Source organism: Barbus barbus (genome assembly GCF_936440315.1).
Source record: "Barbus barbus genome assembly, chromosome: 30".
Classification (NCBI taxonomy): Eukaryota; Metazoa; Chordata; class Actinopteri; order Cypriniformes; family Cyprinidae; genus Barbus; species Barbus barbus.
The window spans coordinates 26,625,839-26,644,842 of NC_136758.1; the positions used below are offsets into that span (position 1 = coordinate 26,625,839).

A 19,004-nucleotide genomic window follows, 5' to 3' on the forward strand; every position below is an offset into this window, starting at 1 on the left:
ACCAAAAATAGAAAAACTGAGGTATATTTGTAGCAATAGCCAATAATGCATAGTATGGGTCAAAATTATCAATTTTTCTTTTATGCCAAAAATCATTAGGATATTAAGTAAAGATCATGTTCCGTGAAGATATTTTGTAAATTTCCTACCGTAAATATATCAAAACTTAATTTTTGATTAGTAATATGCATTCCTAAGAACTTTAAAGGTGATTTTTCTCAATATTTAGATTACAGATTTTCAAATAGTTGTATCTCAGCCAAATATTGTCATATCCTAACAAACCACACATCAATAGAAAGCTTATTTTTTCGGATTATGTATAAATCTCAATTTTTTTTTTTTGACTGGTTTTGTGGTCCAGGGTCACAAATGTACTCCAGTAATTTACAGCTTCAAAAAAAAACAACAAAAAAAAACATTATAAATATAAATAAAATGGCTCTCCCAAACATTGGGTAAAATAGTCAATTTTTAGTCAGACTGAGCAATTTTAAACAATTTCTTTTTATATTGGTTGGGATACATATAGTTCTGCCTTTGAATTTGGCCAAAAATAAATTATTAGAAAACAGCATGATTTATTTTTTAAACATAGCCTTGAATCTCATGCAATATTTTGTTATTTCATATTTCAGTGCAATATTTTAATTGAAACATGAACACTACAGGTGTGAAACATGAACACTACATGACTTGGTGCACCTTTAACTAGGAATTGTCTCCAGCATCATGGCCTTTGCTTTTCACTCGAATTCATTGCCATTTTGATTTTCCAAATCAGAGCGAACCTGAAGCAGCGCTGGCTTGGTGCACCACATAGAGGAGATCACATATGTCCTTGACTCCATTGTGCCTGCTTTGATCCCAACAACCAGATGCCATACAGGTGCATCCAGCAGGTGAAAAGGGTTCTTGCCAGGTTGGAAAAAGAGCTTGAGATCAATCTCCAATTGGCATGTTTCCCCTAAAATTGCTCTTTAACACTGGGTCTCTCAACTCCGCTTCCTCCCTGGTTGCTGCTAGCCCTTCCCTCACATTAACATGTGGCTCAGGTGTATTCTGGTGCAGATATTCATGTTTTAGATTTCCCTGCAAATATAAATCTATAGTAATAGGTCATCCTGAGGACGGTCCTCCTCCAGCGTTCATTTCAAGGCTGTGTGTGTGTGTGAGATTTCTGTGCATGTTTCGCTTTGATTTCGCTCATCCACTGCATTCTGGATCACTGTTGTTTGCTGGAGAAACCTGCATCTTTTCATGCTGTCATTTTGAGTTTTGCCAAAGTGTGTTTTTTTTAATGTTTTTGATGGCTGCCAGATGTGCCGTACTAGATCCATTGGTGCATCTTCACTCGTGCACATCTGTGCTGTAAATATTAGACACCGATTGGCCTCGTCTGGGCACTAATACACTGTGATTAGTTCTCCTTCTAACCAAGCAGTGAGCATTCAGATGCATTCAGCTTGTCGAGTCCAAGGTCTAGAAACAAGCTTCCGCTGCTGAGGACTGTATTATGAAATATAACCGCGCTGAAAACACCTCAAACATTACTGTTGTCCTGTTAGACAGTACTTGCAATGATGAAGTCAAAATTATTTTTTTGTTTACTCAGGCATTTTATTTTCCTCTGACAAACTTGAATATGTCAAACTGAAATATTCATCAGTTACTGTCAGAGAATGCAAGGGCTTCCTTGATATGGACAGTATTAGACAATATTGCAGCATTCAGTTCATAATATAGGTGTATATTATAATGATGCACTTATTATTATATGTTGTATTATGAAAAATATAATATATAATAATGAAGCATTCGGCTAATACCACTATTTATAGGTTGAACCTTTAACACCCGTGGAACTTTTCCAGGTTCTTTATAGTGGAAAAACACTCTTAAAAATCAAGTTTCTTTCTTGGAATCTGTGGTTCCTTGAAGAACCTTTAACATCACTAGAACCTTTCTATTGTATAAAAAGGTTCTTTACAGTGGAAAGGGGTTTTTTAGATCATTACATTTAATAATAAAGGGTCTTTATTGGCATTGATGGTTCCATGGAGAACATTTAATGTCCTCAAAAGGTTCTTATGATTAATCTAACGTTCAGATAAATAATGGTTCCTTTAAGAACTGTTCACTGGAAGGTTCTTTGGGAAACCGAAAATGGTTCTTCATTGGCATCGCTGTGAAAAACACTTTTTGGAACCTTTATTTTTAAGAGTGAAGGTATTTTAGAATATTTTCGATAAATGGTTCTTTTGTGAACTGTTCATTGGAAGATTTTTTGAGGAACCCAAAATGGTTCTTCTGAGCGAGGAAAGAAAAGTCTTATGGAAGCTTTATTTTTAAGACTGTACTTGATTTTCGCAGACATCTTAAAGATGCCATCGGTTTTGATGTCATCATTAGGATGTGATGTCGATAGGAATTTTCATTTGCCATTATTCCATTTTTTCACCCATTTATTTTACCCCGTGGTGCCTTATAACGTCGGTGCTTCTAACCGCCAAGGCAACCAGTTCAGCAAACAACAATGCCAGTATATTTCTATTTAGTTTTCTTTCAAACGTGCCAATGCAGTAAATGGAACTGTACATAAACACATGTAACATAGCAGCACGACAGAACGATGATGTAAACATTCCAGCGTTGGCATGGTTATGTGACTGCATTGGAATAGACGCTCCACAGATGGCGGTGAAGCAGTACTAGACATCAGCCTTATTACAAACGACAGAATAAACGTATTTCTAGCCCGTTATGAGAGGCAAACGTTAGGGCTAAAGTTGATTTCTGGATGTGATGTCCAGTACTGCTTCACCAGTGATGAGAGCAATATCTTCAAGGTGCTAAAACTGAACCATATTTTGTATTTCAGTTTTAAATGTATAGATTTGTTCTTGTAAAGCCTTACCTTGTACTGATCGCCGTATCAGACTGTTCATCCAAAAAAATTACAGAACAGAAATGTCTTGTATATAATGTACAGTAGAAGTATGTTTCTGTTGTTATGTACAGACGGAAAACGTTTTGATCTATATTGTTTAGTTTTTGTGATTCGGTGGGAACTGCTTGATGAATATGATATAGACATTACAGTGTTGCTTATGTATAGAATGTTTCTGGTAACCCTGTAATGCTACATTAGCAGTTAGGATAGGCTTTGATTTCTTTTAGTTTTGAGCTCTCCTTGGCACTGAAATATTAGAGGATGAGCTTTTTATTTCTGGTTAAAAAGAAAGTTTTTCACCTCATTGTGAGAGCATTTTTTTTATTGAAATAGATGTATTTGACCTTTTCGTTGTGAAGTGTTTCATGTTTTACTAAAATGGTATACAATGTGTAAATATGTGACTTTATGTTCAAGCAGGATTGTGAAAAGAACAGGTTCAGTGCTCAAATGGACAACGACGGTAAATGAATACAAATTCAAACTGCAGTTCCTCAATTCCAGACTATGCAATTTCCAAGTTTGATTTGATTTTGATTTACTTCTCAGTGGCTCTTTTTAGTCAAGGCATGAAAAAATTGCTTTGCAAGTGATTTTAAATGTTTTGTATCTTTAAGTTTGGAGTATTTCTGGTTTATGTTCTTTATTTTGTTTAAACATTTGTTGGACAATTATGCCAAGTGCATTTGAATCATTTCTTTTAAAAGGTTTATGAGCATGACCGGTGGAAAAGTAACAGTTTAGAAGAACGCAAAAAGTCAAACACAAAAGCTACAGTTTTATTAGATTAGTAAAGCTTTATATTTACATGCAAACTAACATATAATGTTTTCCTTATTACCCTAGTCGTATTCTTTACATTGAAACTATTCAGTGTAAAATGCAAGCCAAGCTGTTTCAGTTTGAACATTACTCCAGATATGAAACTCCTCCTGTAGTGTTATAAATCCCAGCTGAGGATCCTAATGGCAAACCAAAGTTGTTTCAGAAATACCCTTTCAGATTATATATATAAATATTACCTTTGTCGTAATATTACTGCTGATCATGTCAAACACAAGAGCGTATTCTTTGGTATCCAAACAGTACTAATAGTGAAGTTACTTTGAGAAGGAATGTCACTTTTATTTTTATCCCACTTATGATTTATTCACATAAAAATAGAAACTTGTTATACAATATAATAAAATAGAAACTTGTTATACAATATAATATAAATACTATATATGCTGAAAAGCACAGTGCAATATATTTTACAAATACTGATGGTCTAAAGGAACATTTCTTATTTGTATGTTCGGAATATTTTGTTTATGATAAACTTTTTTATGTTTACTCATGTCTCAAAGGTAGCTTGTTTGTCATTAAACAGATAGAATTGAACGAGAATTGTTTGATGGGACAAAAAGAACAGGACAATAACGACTGGTTCCTGCAATTAGATACAACTCTAGTTCATTCCCACATAAATTCATGCTGAAAGTCCTCTTGATGAATGTTTATTTATATATTTATTAATTGTTTTAATGGTTGATTGCCCTCGCCAAACAGGAGCGTGATATACTGTAGTGCATGAACATTGCAATTTCATGGTAGCCTTTAAATTATATTGGGATTTGCATAAAGAATAAGTTGTATCTGTAAAATCTAAATAACGTCAAGCAGAACTACAGGTTATGTTTGGATATGAAATATAAAGTGTTTTAGCTCTCGTATGGCCTCAAATGATTATTCAGGTTCTTTGGTGAGACGTGGATTGTCGTTTTTCACGTTGTCACTGAGTAAAATCTCAACATACATCATAATGTAATATAGAAGAGGTTTAAGTCATGCAACACGTGTAACTCGCACAATGTATTCGTTCCAAGCAGGAGTCTGAATCGTCTGAGGTCAAAGTGTGTGCTGTGTAAAAGACATCTCTGTTGTATATGTTAATGAATCCTAGATTTTGCTATATGCATCCTTGTGGAATGTGAAATTGAATGTTTTGTGTGTTTATGTATCAGTCTGTACTGAAAGTGAAGCACATCTGGACTCCAAACCGGCTGGTTGAGCATGCAGGGAATGTTACTTGATACAATGTTGCATTTTTATTCGACTTTTAAATGCTTTTGGATCAATAAATTGATTAAAGGAATAGTTGACCCAACCAACCAGTAAAAATAAATATATGAATGAATGTGCTGACAATTTACTCCTCACTCAGGCCATCCTAGATGTAGATGAGTTTGTTTCTTCATCAGATTTGGAGAAATGTAGCAGTCCATCAGTGTCTCACCAATGGATGCTCTGCAGTGAATGGGTGCCGTCAGAATGAGAGTCCAAACAGCTGATAAAAGCATCACAATAATCCACACCACTCCGGCCCAACAATTAATGTCTTGAGAAGTGCATATTTTTTTAAATAAATCCATCATTAAGATGTGTAAATATTAAACCGTTGTTTCTGAATCCATAATCCATTCCCCTGTTCTTTCTCACATCAAAACCCACCCACATATTTGTTTATCGCTGTTATGGACTGTTTTCACTTATAAATGGTTCTTAATTTGTGCATATTTCTCTCCTGATTCAGACAGGATGACTTTTTCACTGGAAAATGCAGTATTGCAGATAGAGGATAGATGTTTGAAGTTAATGATGGATTTGTTTCTTACAAACACAATTTTTCACTTTAGGTGTTAATTGATGGACTGGAATAATGTGGATTGCTTGTGGATTTATCAGCTGTTTGGACTCTCATTCTGACGGCACCCATTCACTGCAGAGCATCTATTGGTGAGCAAGTGATGCAATGCTACATTTCTCCAAACTACATTTTGGACGACCTGGGCTAAGTACGTTTTTAGCAACTAACTATTCATTTAAGTTAAGTATGCTGAGATAAGTCACTGGTTCAAAACTAGTTAAACCGTATGGACAGGATGTGTGGCATGTTGTCAATAACCACAGAAAATGATTTAATCTCATCTCTCAGTTTGTAAAAACCAATAAGCTGTAAAATCGTAATCATCATAATGAATGTAGTTGTTACTGGGTAAACATGGTCAGAAGATGAAATGTTAATTATAACTTTGCACAGACACTGTTAGTAAGCGATTCTTTTCAGACATTGTGATTTCCAAACAGTGTGTAATTAGTTTATTCCAGTGCAGACTTCCACTGTAAACCATACCGGCTAACAAAAATATGTTCTAAGAATATTTTGAATTCTTTAAGTTATGAAAACATTATTTCTGAATGTTCTCAGAGCATTCAATACGTACAGTTTTGTAAATGTTTAAAAATGTGAACATTAAAGACAACATTAAGAAGAACGTTCTATTTGATTATTTTGCAAACATTATGGAAATGTTAATACATCATATAAAATATCCAACTCCAATGTATCAGAAAAGCCTTCCATAAATATATTTTTTTTCCTAAGGTTTTGAGAACATTATTAAAGACCAGATCAATTTGGATGAACGTTCTATTAACATTACTGTTACACTGAGAACCTTTCCAGAGCATTCAGAGAACGTTCCCTGTTAGCTGGGCCCTTGCTGTGAGTTCAAATCATTTTCTGATGCTGTCAGTAGAGTTTGTTTTGATTGTGCATGGACATTTAAGGTTTGTGGTTTTTGTTCTTAATAAATATATTTCCCACCACTGAAATTATAAATGCCTACTAAGGACAAAACCATTTATCACTTTTGTGAGACCAAATATAACTTGCAACAGACCTTTTATTAATTTATGCATTGCCATTTATTAACAAAGCTGCGCAGGGCGACCCCGAGCAAACGTACCTACATACAGAGGACATTTGATTTCTCAGTGAGGAGTGATTTACCCATAAATGTGTTTTAAGGATGTTCTCTTACTTGAAAGGTAGTTTAGCAATTAGTTGTCTGGTCAGGGTTTATATTCTAAAGTATGTGTTTGAAAAGTTTGGTAGTTTTTTACTTGTCAGACTGATTATAGTTTTTTTTTTTTTTTTTGATTGGATCGGTGGATTGTATTAATGTTATTGCGTTTATCCGAATGTTCAAATGGATTCAAGGTATATATTTATTTTTTAATTTTGTGTGACGTGTTGTCTAAAGATGTAAGGAATCTGAAAATGTATATTATTCTTTAGATATCTGACTGTTTTGATTTGGCTGTATCTTTGATATGAAAAATGTTCTGTGTTTCAGTAGCTTTTATATTTAAAAAAAAAAAAAGAGAGAGAGGCCCAAAAAAGGATATTAGAAAAAAAAATTGTCTGTGTAATTTTGCATGGGTGTGCCATATTTGATGATTTAACGGCATAAACAGTATATTCTGAAGATTCGGGTATATTTAGATTTTTTTTGTTGTTATTTTAGTGATTTCTTTTCTTATTTTGTCTGATGTCTTTGTAATTCAGAGGATTTATTGTTTTATGATGTCAGATGTGAATGGTTTTCTGTGGTCTCGACTCTTTTCGTCTCATAAAATGAAAGTATCTGATTTCATGAGGCTGCTCTTCAATAATCACCAGCAAAAAAATCAACCTAATTTCTTTGTTTATTTAATGTTTTCAATTTGACGCAGGTCTTATATGATTCTAGAAATTGAGCTGAAAGAAAACAGTTTTTGTTTTGTTTTGCAATATTGCTACATCTCAGTCTTAACCTCAAACTGTATTTTAATGGACTAACATCAGCCGGCCGCTACACAGCGCGTGTACGGGGCAGATCAGGGTAAATAGCAGCAGAGTTCATGTATTTTATTTTGTAGCTCGCATAAAGATACAAATACAGTTGTCTCCAAAGGCAAATGTGAGACGTACAGTTATTTTATTAATTTTATACACCGTGTTTAAGGGTTTAGGGAATGTGCCAGATTTTCAAGCTATTTTGTTTGATTTTAGATACATGCCATTATGAGTTCAAATATCTTTGTCTGTTTTGTTGTTTGAAATTTTATGCAGCATCTGAAGTTTTATGAAAATGATACAAAGCTTATATGTATTGTACAGATTCCACAGATGAACAAGATACAAATGTACACATGGACAAATGCTTAAATTTTGTATCTTTGTCATTTTAATACAATAAAATGTGACTGAAATGAAACAGTTAATTTTCCAGCATTCTTCTTCATCTTCCTGAGCAATAAAGATTATTACCTGAACAGTCTGAAATCTCGGCTAAAATAGACATTAGCAATGCAGTTTCAATGCAAGATTAGTGAAAGCATCATTCAATGGCCATTTAGTGCAATATCCACCTTATTTTGATAGCAGAAGCAAGCAATTTCCTGTGAATGTGCGAGACTTCCGATTCATTAGCCTTAAATGACTAAGAATAACATAGTAAACGGTAAAACTATTTGCGCTACAAACCAATGTGTTTATAATTAATTAATTTTGTGCATAAAATCAATTGTTCAAAATGAAACTTACCATTGGAAGTTGTTTATCAAGGCCTCTAGATGGAGCTGTAGCTATTATTTGAGACCTTTTTCTAGCCTATGCGAGATTTGTAAAAGGCCATCTTTATTAAACAAAATAATCGTTAACATATGTATTTTTACAAATGTGCAAGTTTTTCTTAATGTGCACATAAATGACAGCTGTAAACACAGCTTTGACAGTTAGTCAGAAAAACTAAAATACTATAAAAATCTGTCTGAAGTTAGTTTTAGTTCCTCTGTGTCTGAATTGCCATTTCCTCTTTCTGTCACAAACTGAATAACAGACAGGCGTATAGAGAGAAAACATATGTTACAGACATGCACAAAAGCTTAAAGGGCTCATGTAAAATATTTTTCATTTATTTATTTTTTTCCCCGGATATGCACCAAAAAGGATTTATTATCATTGCACCAAAAATAGTTTTAGTTTTTAATTTTTCTGTCTTTTTTATTTTAAACACCATTTTTGCATGCGAGTGTCAGCACTTCGCTACATTTATTTTCACAATTTGCTTTAATCTAAAATTGTATTCCTCCTGACATGAGCCCTTTAACTACTGTTCAGTGTTGTTCTAGTAGGCCTGTGCATGTCAAATACTGTAGTAAACATCATTTTCAATACAATACTTTGTGCAGGAAGGTTCGGTTGAGTCTGAATCACACAGTACAGTACATTCATCCACAGTTGCAGAAGGCAGACTTTTTGGTCACAGGTGGCTTGTTTTTAATGGTGGCCCCAACCGTTAACCCGTGCCAGTCATCTCGGGTGCGTATTTTACCTTGCTGGAAGAGGGTGTATATGCCTCTTGTCAAGGTCTCAAACACCTCGCTGACGTTAATGGTCTCTTTTGTAGACACCTCAAGATAAGCCAGCATGTTGAGTTTTTTAGCCAGAGCTTCTCCTTCACTCTTCCTGACCTGTTGGCCCACGGCCAGATCACATTTGTGCCCCACGAGCATGAAGAACATCGGGTTCGGTTTCACATAGTCCAGGACTTCCTGATGCCAGCTGGCCACGCGGTCAAACGTCCGTCGCTGAGACACGTCAAACATCAGGATGCAGCCCACAGAGTTCCTCATGTAAGACTTACATATGGACCTGCAGGAAAAAGGGTCAAAGTCACGCATGTTGCAACTCTTAACGCCACTGAACATTTTAAGGTGGGTTTATTTTAAATTAAATTAAATTAATAACATTTATTTATTATTTTATTGTCATTTTTATGTCTGCATTGGAACAAATTTTAAAGTCTTGACAATAACAAAGTACTAAATATTTTCACAGTTATTAGCAGAGAGATAATTTAATGCAGGTTGACACTGCTCTTTATTGACACTGATTTATGAAGAACACCCTTTTTTAAAATATGAAATATGAAGTAAACAGCCATGTCCCTCAACATACTTTTATGCCTTTGTTTCTTTCTTTATTTTTTTCTTTTATGGCAAAATTGAAACAGACAAAAAAAAAAAAACAGAAAATAATAAATTAAAATAGTGATGATGTTTTTGCGGTTGCAATTTTAATTCCTAAAATGGTACTTCAGCAAGAGCTGTAAAGATCTGCATTGGCAACAGAAGGTTGCCTGTCATTTCTGTTATTTAAAAAACTAAGTTAAAATGAAAAAATCTTATGAACCCCAAATTTTGAATAGCAGCATTTTGTGTTGGTCTTAAAGGGGTCATCGGATGCCCATTTTACACAAGTTGATATGATTCTTTAGGGTCTTAATGAAAAGTCTCTAACATACTTGGGTTAAAATTTCTCAATGGTAGTGTAAAAAACACCTTCTTTACCCCGTCAAAATCAGCCCTGTTTTCAGCACGCTGTTCTAGTCCATGTAGCTTTAAATGCAAATGAGCTCTGCTGACTCCCTATTCGACCGCTCCAGATATGTTGACGAGGCAGCCATCTTGCATTCACCATAATAATCAATGAATATTCAAAGATATACAAGCATATAACTTGCTGCTGTAGACGCACACAGTCAATGCACTCAAAGAGTCGCAGACCGTTCCAAAAATGGCGGATGGCTTACATATAGAAACAGTCCATAATGAGGCATCTAGGTATATATCTATGGAGCATACTAAACTAAACTAGCACATTATAAGGAAAGGCGATTTGCAAAGATTCATAAAAACCCTTATAATCACTTCTTCTGTAGATGAAGCTGGATCACGAATGATTCGGGCGAACATAGATGCATTTATGTAGATCGGGGAATGGCGCATTCACTTCAAAGCGAAAGTAAGGTTAATCCTCTGCATCTTCAGCGGCTCAGATGTCAGGAGTAAATGACGACTGCAATATTCATTTTTACATCCAACAACAAAACAGTCTTTCCCTGCACCGGAGGCGGACAGCTCTCAGCTCACTCAGGGCGGGTCTAATGTAAGACGGCCCTGTCAATCAACTCTCGTGGGCGTGGTCTGTGCAGAACTACGTCATTCTGACAGGACTCTCACAACAGTCTGATTTGAGAAAGGGGATTTAAAATAAAAAACACTGGGTGGATTTTTATCATTATAGGATGGATGTGTACACACACTTCCAAAACACATTTATGTTCAAACAACGTGAATTTTGCATCCGATGACCCCTTTAAATTGATCAAAATTGATCAAAACACACATACGGCCACAAACATTTGATAGACAAATACTGCACAAGCCAGGGTCATTTCCTGTTTCAGTAACCTTCCTGTCAGTAACTACAGATTGATGTGAAATAATATTGACCACTACTAAATGTACAAAACGGCAAGAAATATTTAGAAAATGACAAGCCATGGATAAAAAGTCAAAAAAGAAAAGAAAATTGCACAGCTCTTCGATGTCATTTCAAGTCAACAGTCAAAAACTAGTATTACAAGTCCAAAACACTTTTGTTATTTCCCAATAAAATGAGCAATGCCATTTAAAAAAACAACAAATGCTAGTAAATAGAAAAATAACATACTTGTTATACAAACATTTTAAAGCATGAATAAAACTTCCTCATTTTAAAAGCAGCAACATGCTCCCTTCCCCAAATCTGATCCTATAGACTACAGTGCAATAAGCAAAAACACAAGCTTTACAGTGTATACAACAATCTCTGAGAAACATTCAACACGCAGAATCACTCATATACAGAAATCCTTCAGAAATATGCCTCAGTAGGGATTCAAGAAAAAAACGTCAGATTTAGAGAAATACTCTTATCCTTAGAGCAGTTCAACCTTTAATTTCAAATCTGCTTTTATTATATTAAAATGACTCTTGTCTTATCTGTGTGTTTTATTGTTTACCGTAAAATGCTGACACTGGCTTCCCTTATAATTATATTTTAATCTAGAGTCTGTTGTCCCACTTTTATAATTTTTTTAATCTGCAGGTTAATATGTTGCAAAAAGAAAGAAATTACAATAAAATAACATCAATAAGCATCAGAGTCAACTCGTGTGTATTAGGTTTCCTTGACAAACACTCACCTAAATCTCTCCTGTCCTGCCGTGTCCCACAGAAGCAGTTTGATCACAACATCAGGGTCAAAGTTCATGTTATGCACCTTGAAATCGATTCCCAGTGGAGACATACGGGATTCATCAAACGTTCCTTCAGTGAAGCGATGCAGAAGAGACGATTTCCCTACGGCCGAGTCTCCGAGAATGACGATCCCGAATCTGAAGTTCCACGGCACCTGCATCACGAGCGGCTTGTGTCAGTGTCTCAAAGCTCAGAGCAAGTCTTTGCTGTAGGCCTTACCCTCTGGTGACTGAACAAACAGGTTAAAAAGGACAAAGAGGGAGAGGTTTGCAGAGTAATGATGCATACACACCTATTTCATAAAAATAGCAGCCTGTGAAAACGTGGCATTGTGAAGAACAGAAATCTTTTACTGTTGCACAATGAGAAACAGTATACTATTGCCAAAGCATTTACTGTATGTCTGTAACACAGATGCTACAGGATATCTTTAATTAGTTTAAAACCTCTTAACTGTCACCCGTCCCCTCTACGTTTACTTCACTATTTTACAATTAAATCCTAATCTAATCATGACAAACTATATATTGTTGGAAAGGTCTAAGACTCCTAAATAGATATTGTACCACTTTTTTTGTTAAAAAAATTATGTAGGAAAATTAATAGATTAATTTATGACGAGTGCATCTGAAAAATGTACATCATAACAGGAGTTCTGATCTTTGTCACAGACAGTCTTCTTAGTTGCCTTTTTCCCGATAACGCTTTAGAAATCATAAATCAATTGAAAACTTAAAATCTCAATATTCATCCTTTGAAACCCATTTTAAAATCAGACATTGCATTAACATGAAAATGGTACATAAATATCATGTTACAAAACGTTTTTGTTCATCAATTATAAAAATGTAAGTTTGGATAGTGCTTTATAATGTCTATGTTAAGGGATTATCTAATTACTGTTTGATCACAACACTAGCATTAAATACGAACAGTAAGTGACGCTTATCTTAGCAAACACCACTTTTATAAACACCAGTATTATAATGAAGTATAATTGTTTTTTTTGGCTGTTCCTGACCTTCTGTGAACTTTCTCCTGAGGCTCTGAGATCTCAAACAGAAGGACACAGAAGAAAACAGTGTTCATCTTTGGGAGAACCGGTTTGTTGGCAGTGTTTTGTTACAAATAGTTATGGTGTTTTTGCTCTGATAAAATATGACAAAAGACAAGTTAGGAAGGTTTTAATTATGCTCATACTTAGAGGCAATTACAGAAGGTTATAATAAAAAAAAATATCATAATAATATCATCATATATATATATATATACCCCAAAATGCGATTTGTCTTTAATAGTAGTTCACCCCCCCCCCCCCCCCCAAAAAAAAAAAAAATTCTGGTACAATATAATGCAACAGGTTTTTGATGTCACATTCAAAAAATAAAATAAAATAATAAAAATAAAATAGTAAAAGGAAATAAGTTATTTTGATATGTATATATATATATATATATATATATATGTGTGTGTGTGTGTGTGAGTGATTCCACATTGAAAAGTAAATCAAATTAAATGAAAATGAAATAAAGTTAAATTTTAATATTTGCAAATTTTTTTAAAAATAATAGTTTTTTTGTTGTTGTTTTATTGACTCAAGTTCAGTTGTATGAAACAAATATTCAGCTCTAATGAGATAAAAGACACAGATGGAAATAAAAACGCGGATAAGAGGCCTAAGGTAAGGATTCAGATCATAAAACTAATATTAAAGAAATAAATGACAAGGCTGTTTTGAACATTTAAAACTGTTTTTACATGTAAATGTAAATTACACTGTAGATGATTGTTAAGATGAACTCATAGCTTCTATGTTGACTTTAAGGCAATGAAAGCACAACATCAGAAACACTTTGAAAATACCTTTATCCTATAATATTTGATCATCTATAAAGCACTCATTCATGTAAGATAAAACTGAGTGCTGTGTTAGCACAGGGAGAACCGGCGAGAGTTGATGTTCATCTTGGTGACCCCGATGACCTTGAGCGGCTCTGAGAGACCTAATCCAGGAGACATGGGGATGTCACACAGGTCAGACATATCGTCCCGCTCCTCCAGCTCAAACGTGGCGTCGTTCAGCATCTCGCGGTGTTGGTTACACGTCTGTATGATTCTCAGGCTGTTGATGTCACTGCGCAGGCGCATTAGCTGACGCGCGAGCTGCTGGTCCTGCACACGCATCTCTGCCTGCGACAGAAGGGTAAAAACACACAGTTAAAACCATTAAAACCTAAAACAATTCAATTTGCTTTTCACCTTTGTTTTTGTATTAATAAATGAAAAAAACTAAATAAATCTGGCATATTAAATATATTCTATATATATAGATTTTAAAACATAAACCAACTACTCATTTATTAGAAACCAAGAAAAAAAAAAAAACTCACCAGCTCTTTCCTGAGCCACTCCAGCGCTTGGTCTATACTTCCAAATCCCAGCGTGTTTCCTAACGGCTGCCTCCCTTCATGGACCACACTAACGGCCAGCAACGGCTTCGTCCACTTCAGAGGGCCTGATGTTCTCAGTTTCTCTGTGTCATCGGGGGCCGCTGGCGGCTCTGAGTCTCTGTGGCTCTGGGTGAGCATCGCCTCCAGCTGCGCTCTCCAGTCCAGGTAAGACGGCTTTCTGGTCTCCAGCTTCAGCTTCTCAGTCAAAGCCTTCAGACTGGAGAGGTGGTCGACCTGCGACGCAGCAAGGCTTTCTGGGGTCTTAGATGCATGGGACATTTCCATTGGCTTTTCACAGTGTTGCTTGCAGGAAAACTAAAAAGCGTTCCGTGGGATAAGTTGGCAGACCAACATCACTGGATATAGTTTAAGTAACCTGGATCCATGGATGCAAAAATGCAAATATCTTTTTCTTTAGAGAACTTTTTATATCACACACATTAGTTATGATTCATTACTGAAGATGCAGTTTTTCATTTCTTTGCTCTCAGTGTCGTTGAACTTTTGCAGTTTCTCCAAACTGGACTTGCAGACAGTGTTTCACTTCTGAGACTGTTTAAATAATGAGGCATCAGAAACACAAATAACATCAAACCATGCAAATATTGCAATCTACTGTATGTTTTAATGTGCTAAACTGTCTTATAGTATAAAATGTACAAATCTTCTTGTAAAAGAAGCATAGGCTACCTGTGCAGTTCTGTAATGATGACAGTTTATATCAACAGCAGTGCACACGTTTTACTAGCTAGTCTTCTTTTATAATAACTACTTCCTTATAACTTTGTTCTTGACTCATCGTCGACTCTTGTGAAATGACAAGCACTAATCCTTGAGCATAATATATCAAACTGACACCAAGAAAATGGGTCAAAACTTAGTCTTACAAACAAATGAAGAGTTTATTTGCATGAACAGATAACTTTTTTGTTTTCAAAAAATCATGTTTTTAATTATGTTATGATTTTATTGTGTTAGTTAGCTGTATTTTTTGTTGTTGTTATTATTTTTAATTAATCTAAATAACCCAACTGCAGTTTGATTGAGATTAATTGGAATGCACAATGAAAAACATGACTTTTGAAAATTGTTAAAAACGGCGTTATCTGTTTTTGCAAATGAACTCTTCAAATATGCGAAGTTTACTATCATTAATATACTGTTATAGTTTTAGTGAATATTTTGAATTTGATTTTATTTTTATATTTGCTGTTTTCAGTAGTTACGGTTTCAGTAAATTTGTCATTTTTATTAGTTTTTTGTCATTTTATTTATTTTTACAATATGTCTAGACTTATTAGGTTTTAGTTTTTTAGATTAAGTTACATTAATACTTCAACTTAAACTAAATGAAAATGAGAAATGTTGTCTTTGTGTGTGTGCGATGTTAAGTTTATACAAATAAAAAAATCTTAATCATTCTTTTAGTTTTTCGCCTTTGTTTCTGTGTAAATAAATAACTAAATAAATCTGCTTTGTTCTATTTTTGTTTTAAATTTTAGTAATTTACACGGATCAATTTTAAACAAAATAATTTTTGTTTATTATTTTTTTTTTTAAATGTCTTTATAGTTTTATTTTTAGTTTATAGTTTACTTTAACTTAAACTCATACAAATGAGAAATGTTGCCTTGGCAGTCAGCTGAAATAAAATAAGTTTACGTTTTTTTATATTTTTATCTTATTTGGTTTAATGTTTACTTTATTTCAAGTAATGAATGAGTTAACATGTCCATACATAATGCATGAGTGAACAGAAGCTTTTGTATTAATGGATGAACAGATGCATTGTAAACTGAACACAGTATTTACTGTGGTCACAATTTGTCTGCTTTTTACACGGCAGGAGATTCGTGATATCATGCAATCAATTCATTACAGTCAGGAGATTCCCATATACCTCTATCATGACGGTATCACTTAAAGGTGGGGTAAGCGATTTCTGGAAGCCAATGTTGATATTTGAAACACGCCCCTACCCCAAAAGGGTCTTGCCCCTATTTTGATAGCTCCGGCCCACACATACATAGCCTACGCAACCCAGGCAACGATTAGTTCTGCGAAACAAAGCAAAACCAGTGTTAAACCGTGTCTACACCAGATGCGAGCGGTGCGCCAAATATAGAAGTCATTATTATCAGTGATGCTTTCTACACTGGATGCTGCGCGGTACGACACAACAAATCTCTGAAAGAAAACTGCTGCCGCGTTGTTTATGACGTGCTGATACAAATTTCAAATGATTTTCAAAGGTCGCTTTATCACGTCCAGTGTAGGCAGACTTTAGCTGTTACGGCGCAGCGCATCCGGTGCAGACACGGTGTTACTCACCTATCCAGAAGAAACAAAGCAACCTCGGCACCCGATCTCAAGCCTTCCGTTCCTTGAGTTCTCTCCAGCGCTGGAAAGCTGATCCGATATGTACACGGGTCCTACTTCTTGCCTTATCGTTCCGCGTTTTTTATCTGCCATCTCTATCTTTCTGTCATCGCTCGGTTCGGTTAATGTCCGTCATGTGCACTGATGAGCACTCTCTCCTCTGCATCATGAGTAGACAAACACCTTACTGCTGATTGGCTACAAGTTTGTTTTGGTACTCGGCCCCGACTCGAGTTTTTGAAAAATTACATACCCCACCTTTAAGGAGCAATTTCGAAATGGTTCCAAATCATGATAGAAGTTCTAATAACATTCTTTTTGGAGTTTTGACAAGCAGCACTGTTGCAAAGTCATATATAGAAGCAGATTGTTTATATATGATATTGGTGACAGTCTGCTGGACTCGTATGACTGTGGAGGAGGTTGAGCAGTGAACTAGGACACAGCAGCTGCCTGCTATACTGGGAACCCCTTGAGTCCAGCGTCTCTGAGTGATTCTAGTTCTCATCAACCAGAGCAGACCAGACAAACTCCTAATGTGACCAGTAAGCTTTTATCATGTCAAATCATATGATATTTTATCATGTCTTATCATAGCATCACATTATCTAAGTGCTGTAAAGGAATAGTTTACCCAAAATTAAAATTTGTTGAAAATGTACTCATTCTCAGTCCATGCAAAATGTTTGTTTCTTCATCAGATTTCATCAGATTCATTTGCTCACCACTCTGCAGTGAATGGGTGCCGTCAGAATGAGAGTCAGAACAGCTGATAAAAACATCACAAAAATCCACACCACTCCAGTCCATCACTAACATCTGGAGAAGCGGTGTTTGTAAGAAGCAAATCCAGCATTAATATGTTTCTGGCCAAAATACGTGTTCATAATCCATAATAATGCTTCCATCATGATGATCAAGTTTAGTACTGTAAATAGTGCTTGATCTGTGCAGATTTCTCTCCTGATTCAGATTAGATTACTTTTTCATTAGAGAAAGCAATATTATGGACTCATACTAGCTGAAAGCAACTGTTCAAAGTTAAAAAAGGCCTTAATGATGGATTTGTTTCTTACAAATGCGCAGCTGTTAACTTCACAAGACGTTAAACAAACACACGTACATCCTGGGTGGCCTGAGGGTGAGTCAGTTTCCATTTTCGGGTGAACTATTTCTTTAAAAAGAGGAATGCTCTAGTGACAGACTTTCCACAAGACTGTGTGAGTTTTGTGGAGAAATGCAACTCATTATATTAGAAATTCAAGAAAAATGCTTGGAGGACCAACTACAGAAAAAGTTGGCTAACTTAACAGAGTCCACTGTGGAAAATATAATGGATGAAATGGCTACAAAAAGTTTCCCGCTGCTCAGTATATTTGCAATGTTCTGATTCATGGAAAAGTCACCATTACACGGAGCAACAGGACGCTGTCTCTCAAAAAGAATGAATATAATGAGAACATGCTGACCTTTGCCATGAGATCTAACCTCAGAAGAGGGAATCTTGCAAAAACATGTCTAGTTCACAATTCATCCCAAATCAAAAAGTAATTAAAATATTTAAAAGTGTATACTTATATTAAATACATATCATGATATATATGTAAATTAAAACTTTTAATATTTAAAATATTAAAAATTATGAATTATTTGTTTTTATTATTTACTAGTTATATCATTATTTAATTAAAATAATATGCATCATTAAAAACATGCATCAATAGAGAGTTTATAGGGTATTGCTGTGACCCTAAGTGCAGAGAATAACTGACCTGTTTGTGTAATTTATTAATGTTAAGCACATTTCATAAAAGATCATTTAGGTCTAACAACAGCCTTAATTAATACACAGATCTCTCTAAAAACTAATTCTCGTATTTTCTTAGACGATGCAAAAAGCTCGAAATCAAATATATTATCACAGAGGAAATATTACAGACGACACGCTGAGAAACAGAAGAGCTGCGTTTCAATGACAGATGATCCCTCTATGCTACTGTTATAGAGATATGAGGAATAAAAATGTTTAAATAACAACCTACCTTCACCAAACCGCATTAAACACGGAATCAAACCCAGCTGCTGCGAATGAACGCGTCCATGCCGCGTCGCGTAAAGGAGGTCGTTCATTGGTCGATTGGGTACTGGTGAAGACGCGTCATTATAATACGAGCGCTCTGATTGGTCGACATCGCTTGCAATGTACGCGTCGCGTCACAGAGGAGCGTTTATGAACTTTTCGCGTCAAACGCATCAAGAAGCGTTTA

General features: G+C 35.1%; 2 protein-coding genes across 4 annotated transcripts; both read right to left on the reverse strand.

Moving 5' to 3' along the window:
• Positions 1-7,567: 7,567 nt before the first annotated feature.
• On the reverse strand, positions 7,568-12,139 carry LOC306850249 (ras-related protein Rab-39A). Its single transcript, XM_079385768.1, has 2 exons — positions 11,854-12,139; positions 7,568-9,476 (listed from the first exon to the last, which is right to left on the reverse strand). The coding sequence occupies exons 1-2, from the start codon at positions 12,066-12,068 to the stop codon at positions 9,053-9,055; spliced, it is 639 nt and encodes a 212-aa protein (XP_079241894.1). The 5' UTR covers positions 12,069-12,139; the 3' UTR covers positions 7,568-9,052.
• A 1,350-nt stretch (positions 12,140-13,489) lies between these two features.
• On the reverse strand, positions 13,490-18,849 carry LOC306850164 (protein FAM167A-like). Of its 3 annotated transcripts, none has more exons than XM_079385628.1 (3): positions 18,780-18,849; positions 14,299-14,910; positions 13,490-14,098 (listed from the first exon to the last, which is right to left on the reverse strand). In XM_079385628.1, exons 2-3 carry the CDS (start codon positions 14,641-14,643, stop codon positions 13,838-13,840), a joined length of 606 nt encoding a protein of 201 aa, XP_079241754.1. In that variant the 5' UTR covers positions 14,644-14,910; positions 18,780-18,849; the 3' UTR covers positions 13,490-13,837. The 3 variants fall into 3 exon arrangements, with proteins under 3 accessions (XP_079241754.1, XP_079241756.1, XP_079241755.1); XM_079385630.1 differs by having other exon boundaries at positions 14,299-14,734; positions 18,780-18,827; XM_079385629.1 differs by lacking the exon at positions 18,780-18,849 and adding an exon at positions 15,049-15,084 and having other exon boundaries at positions 13,501-14,098.
• Positions 18,850-19,004: the final 155 nt, after the last annotated feature.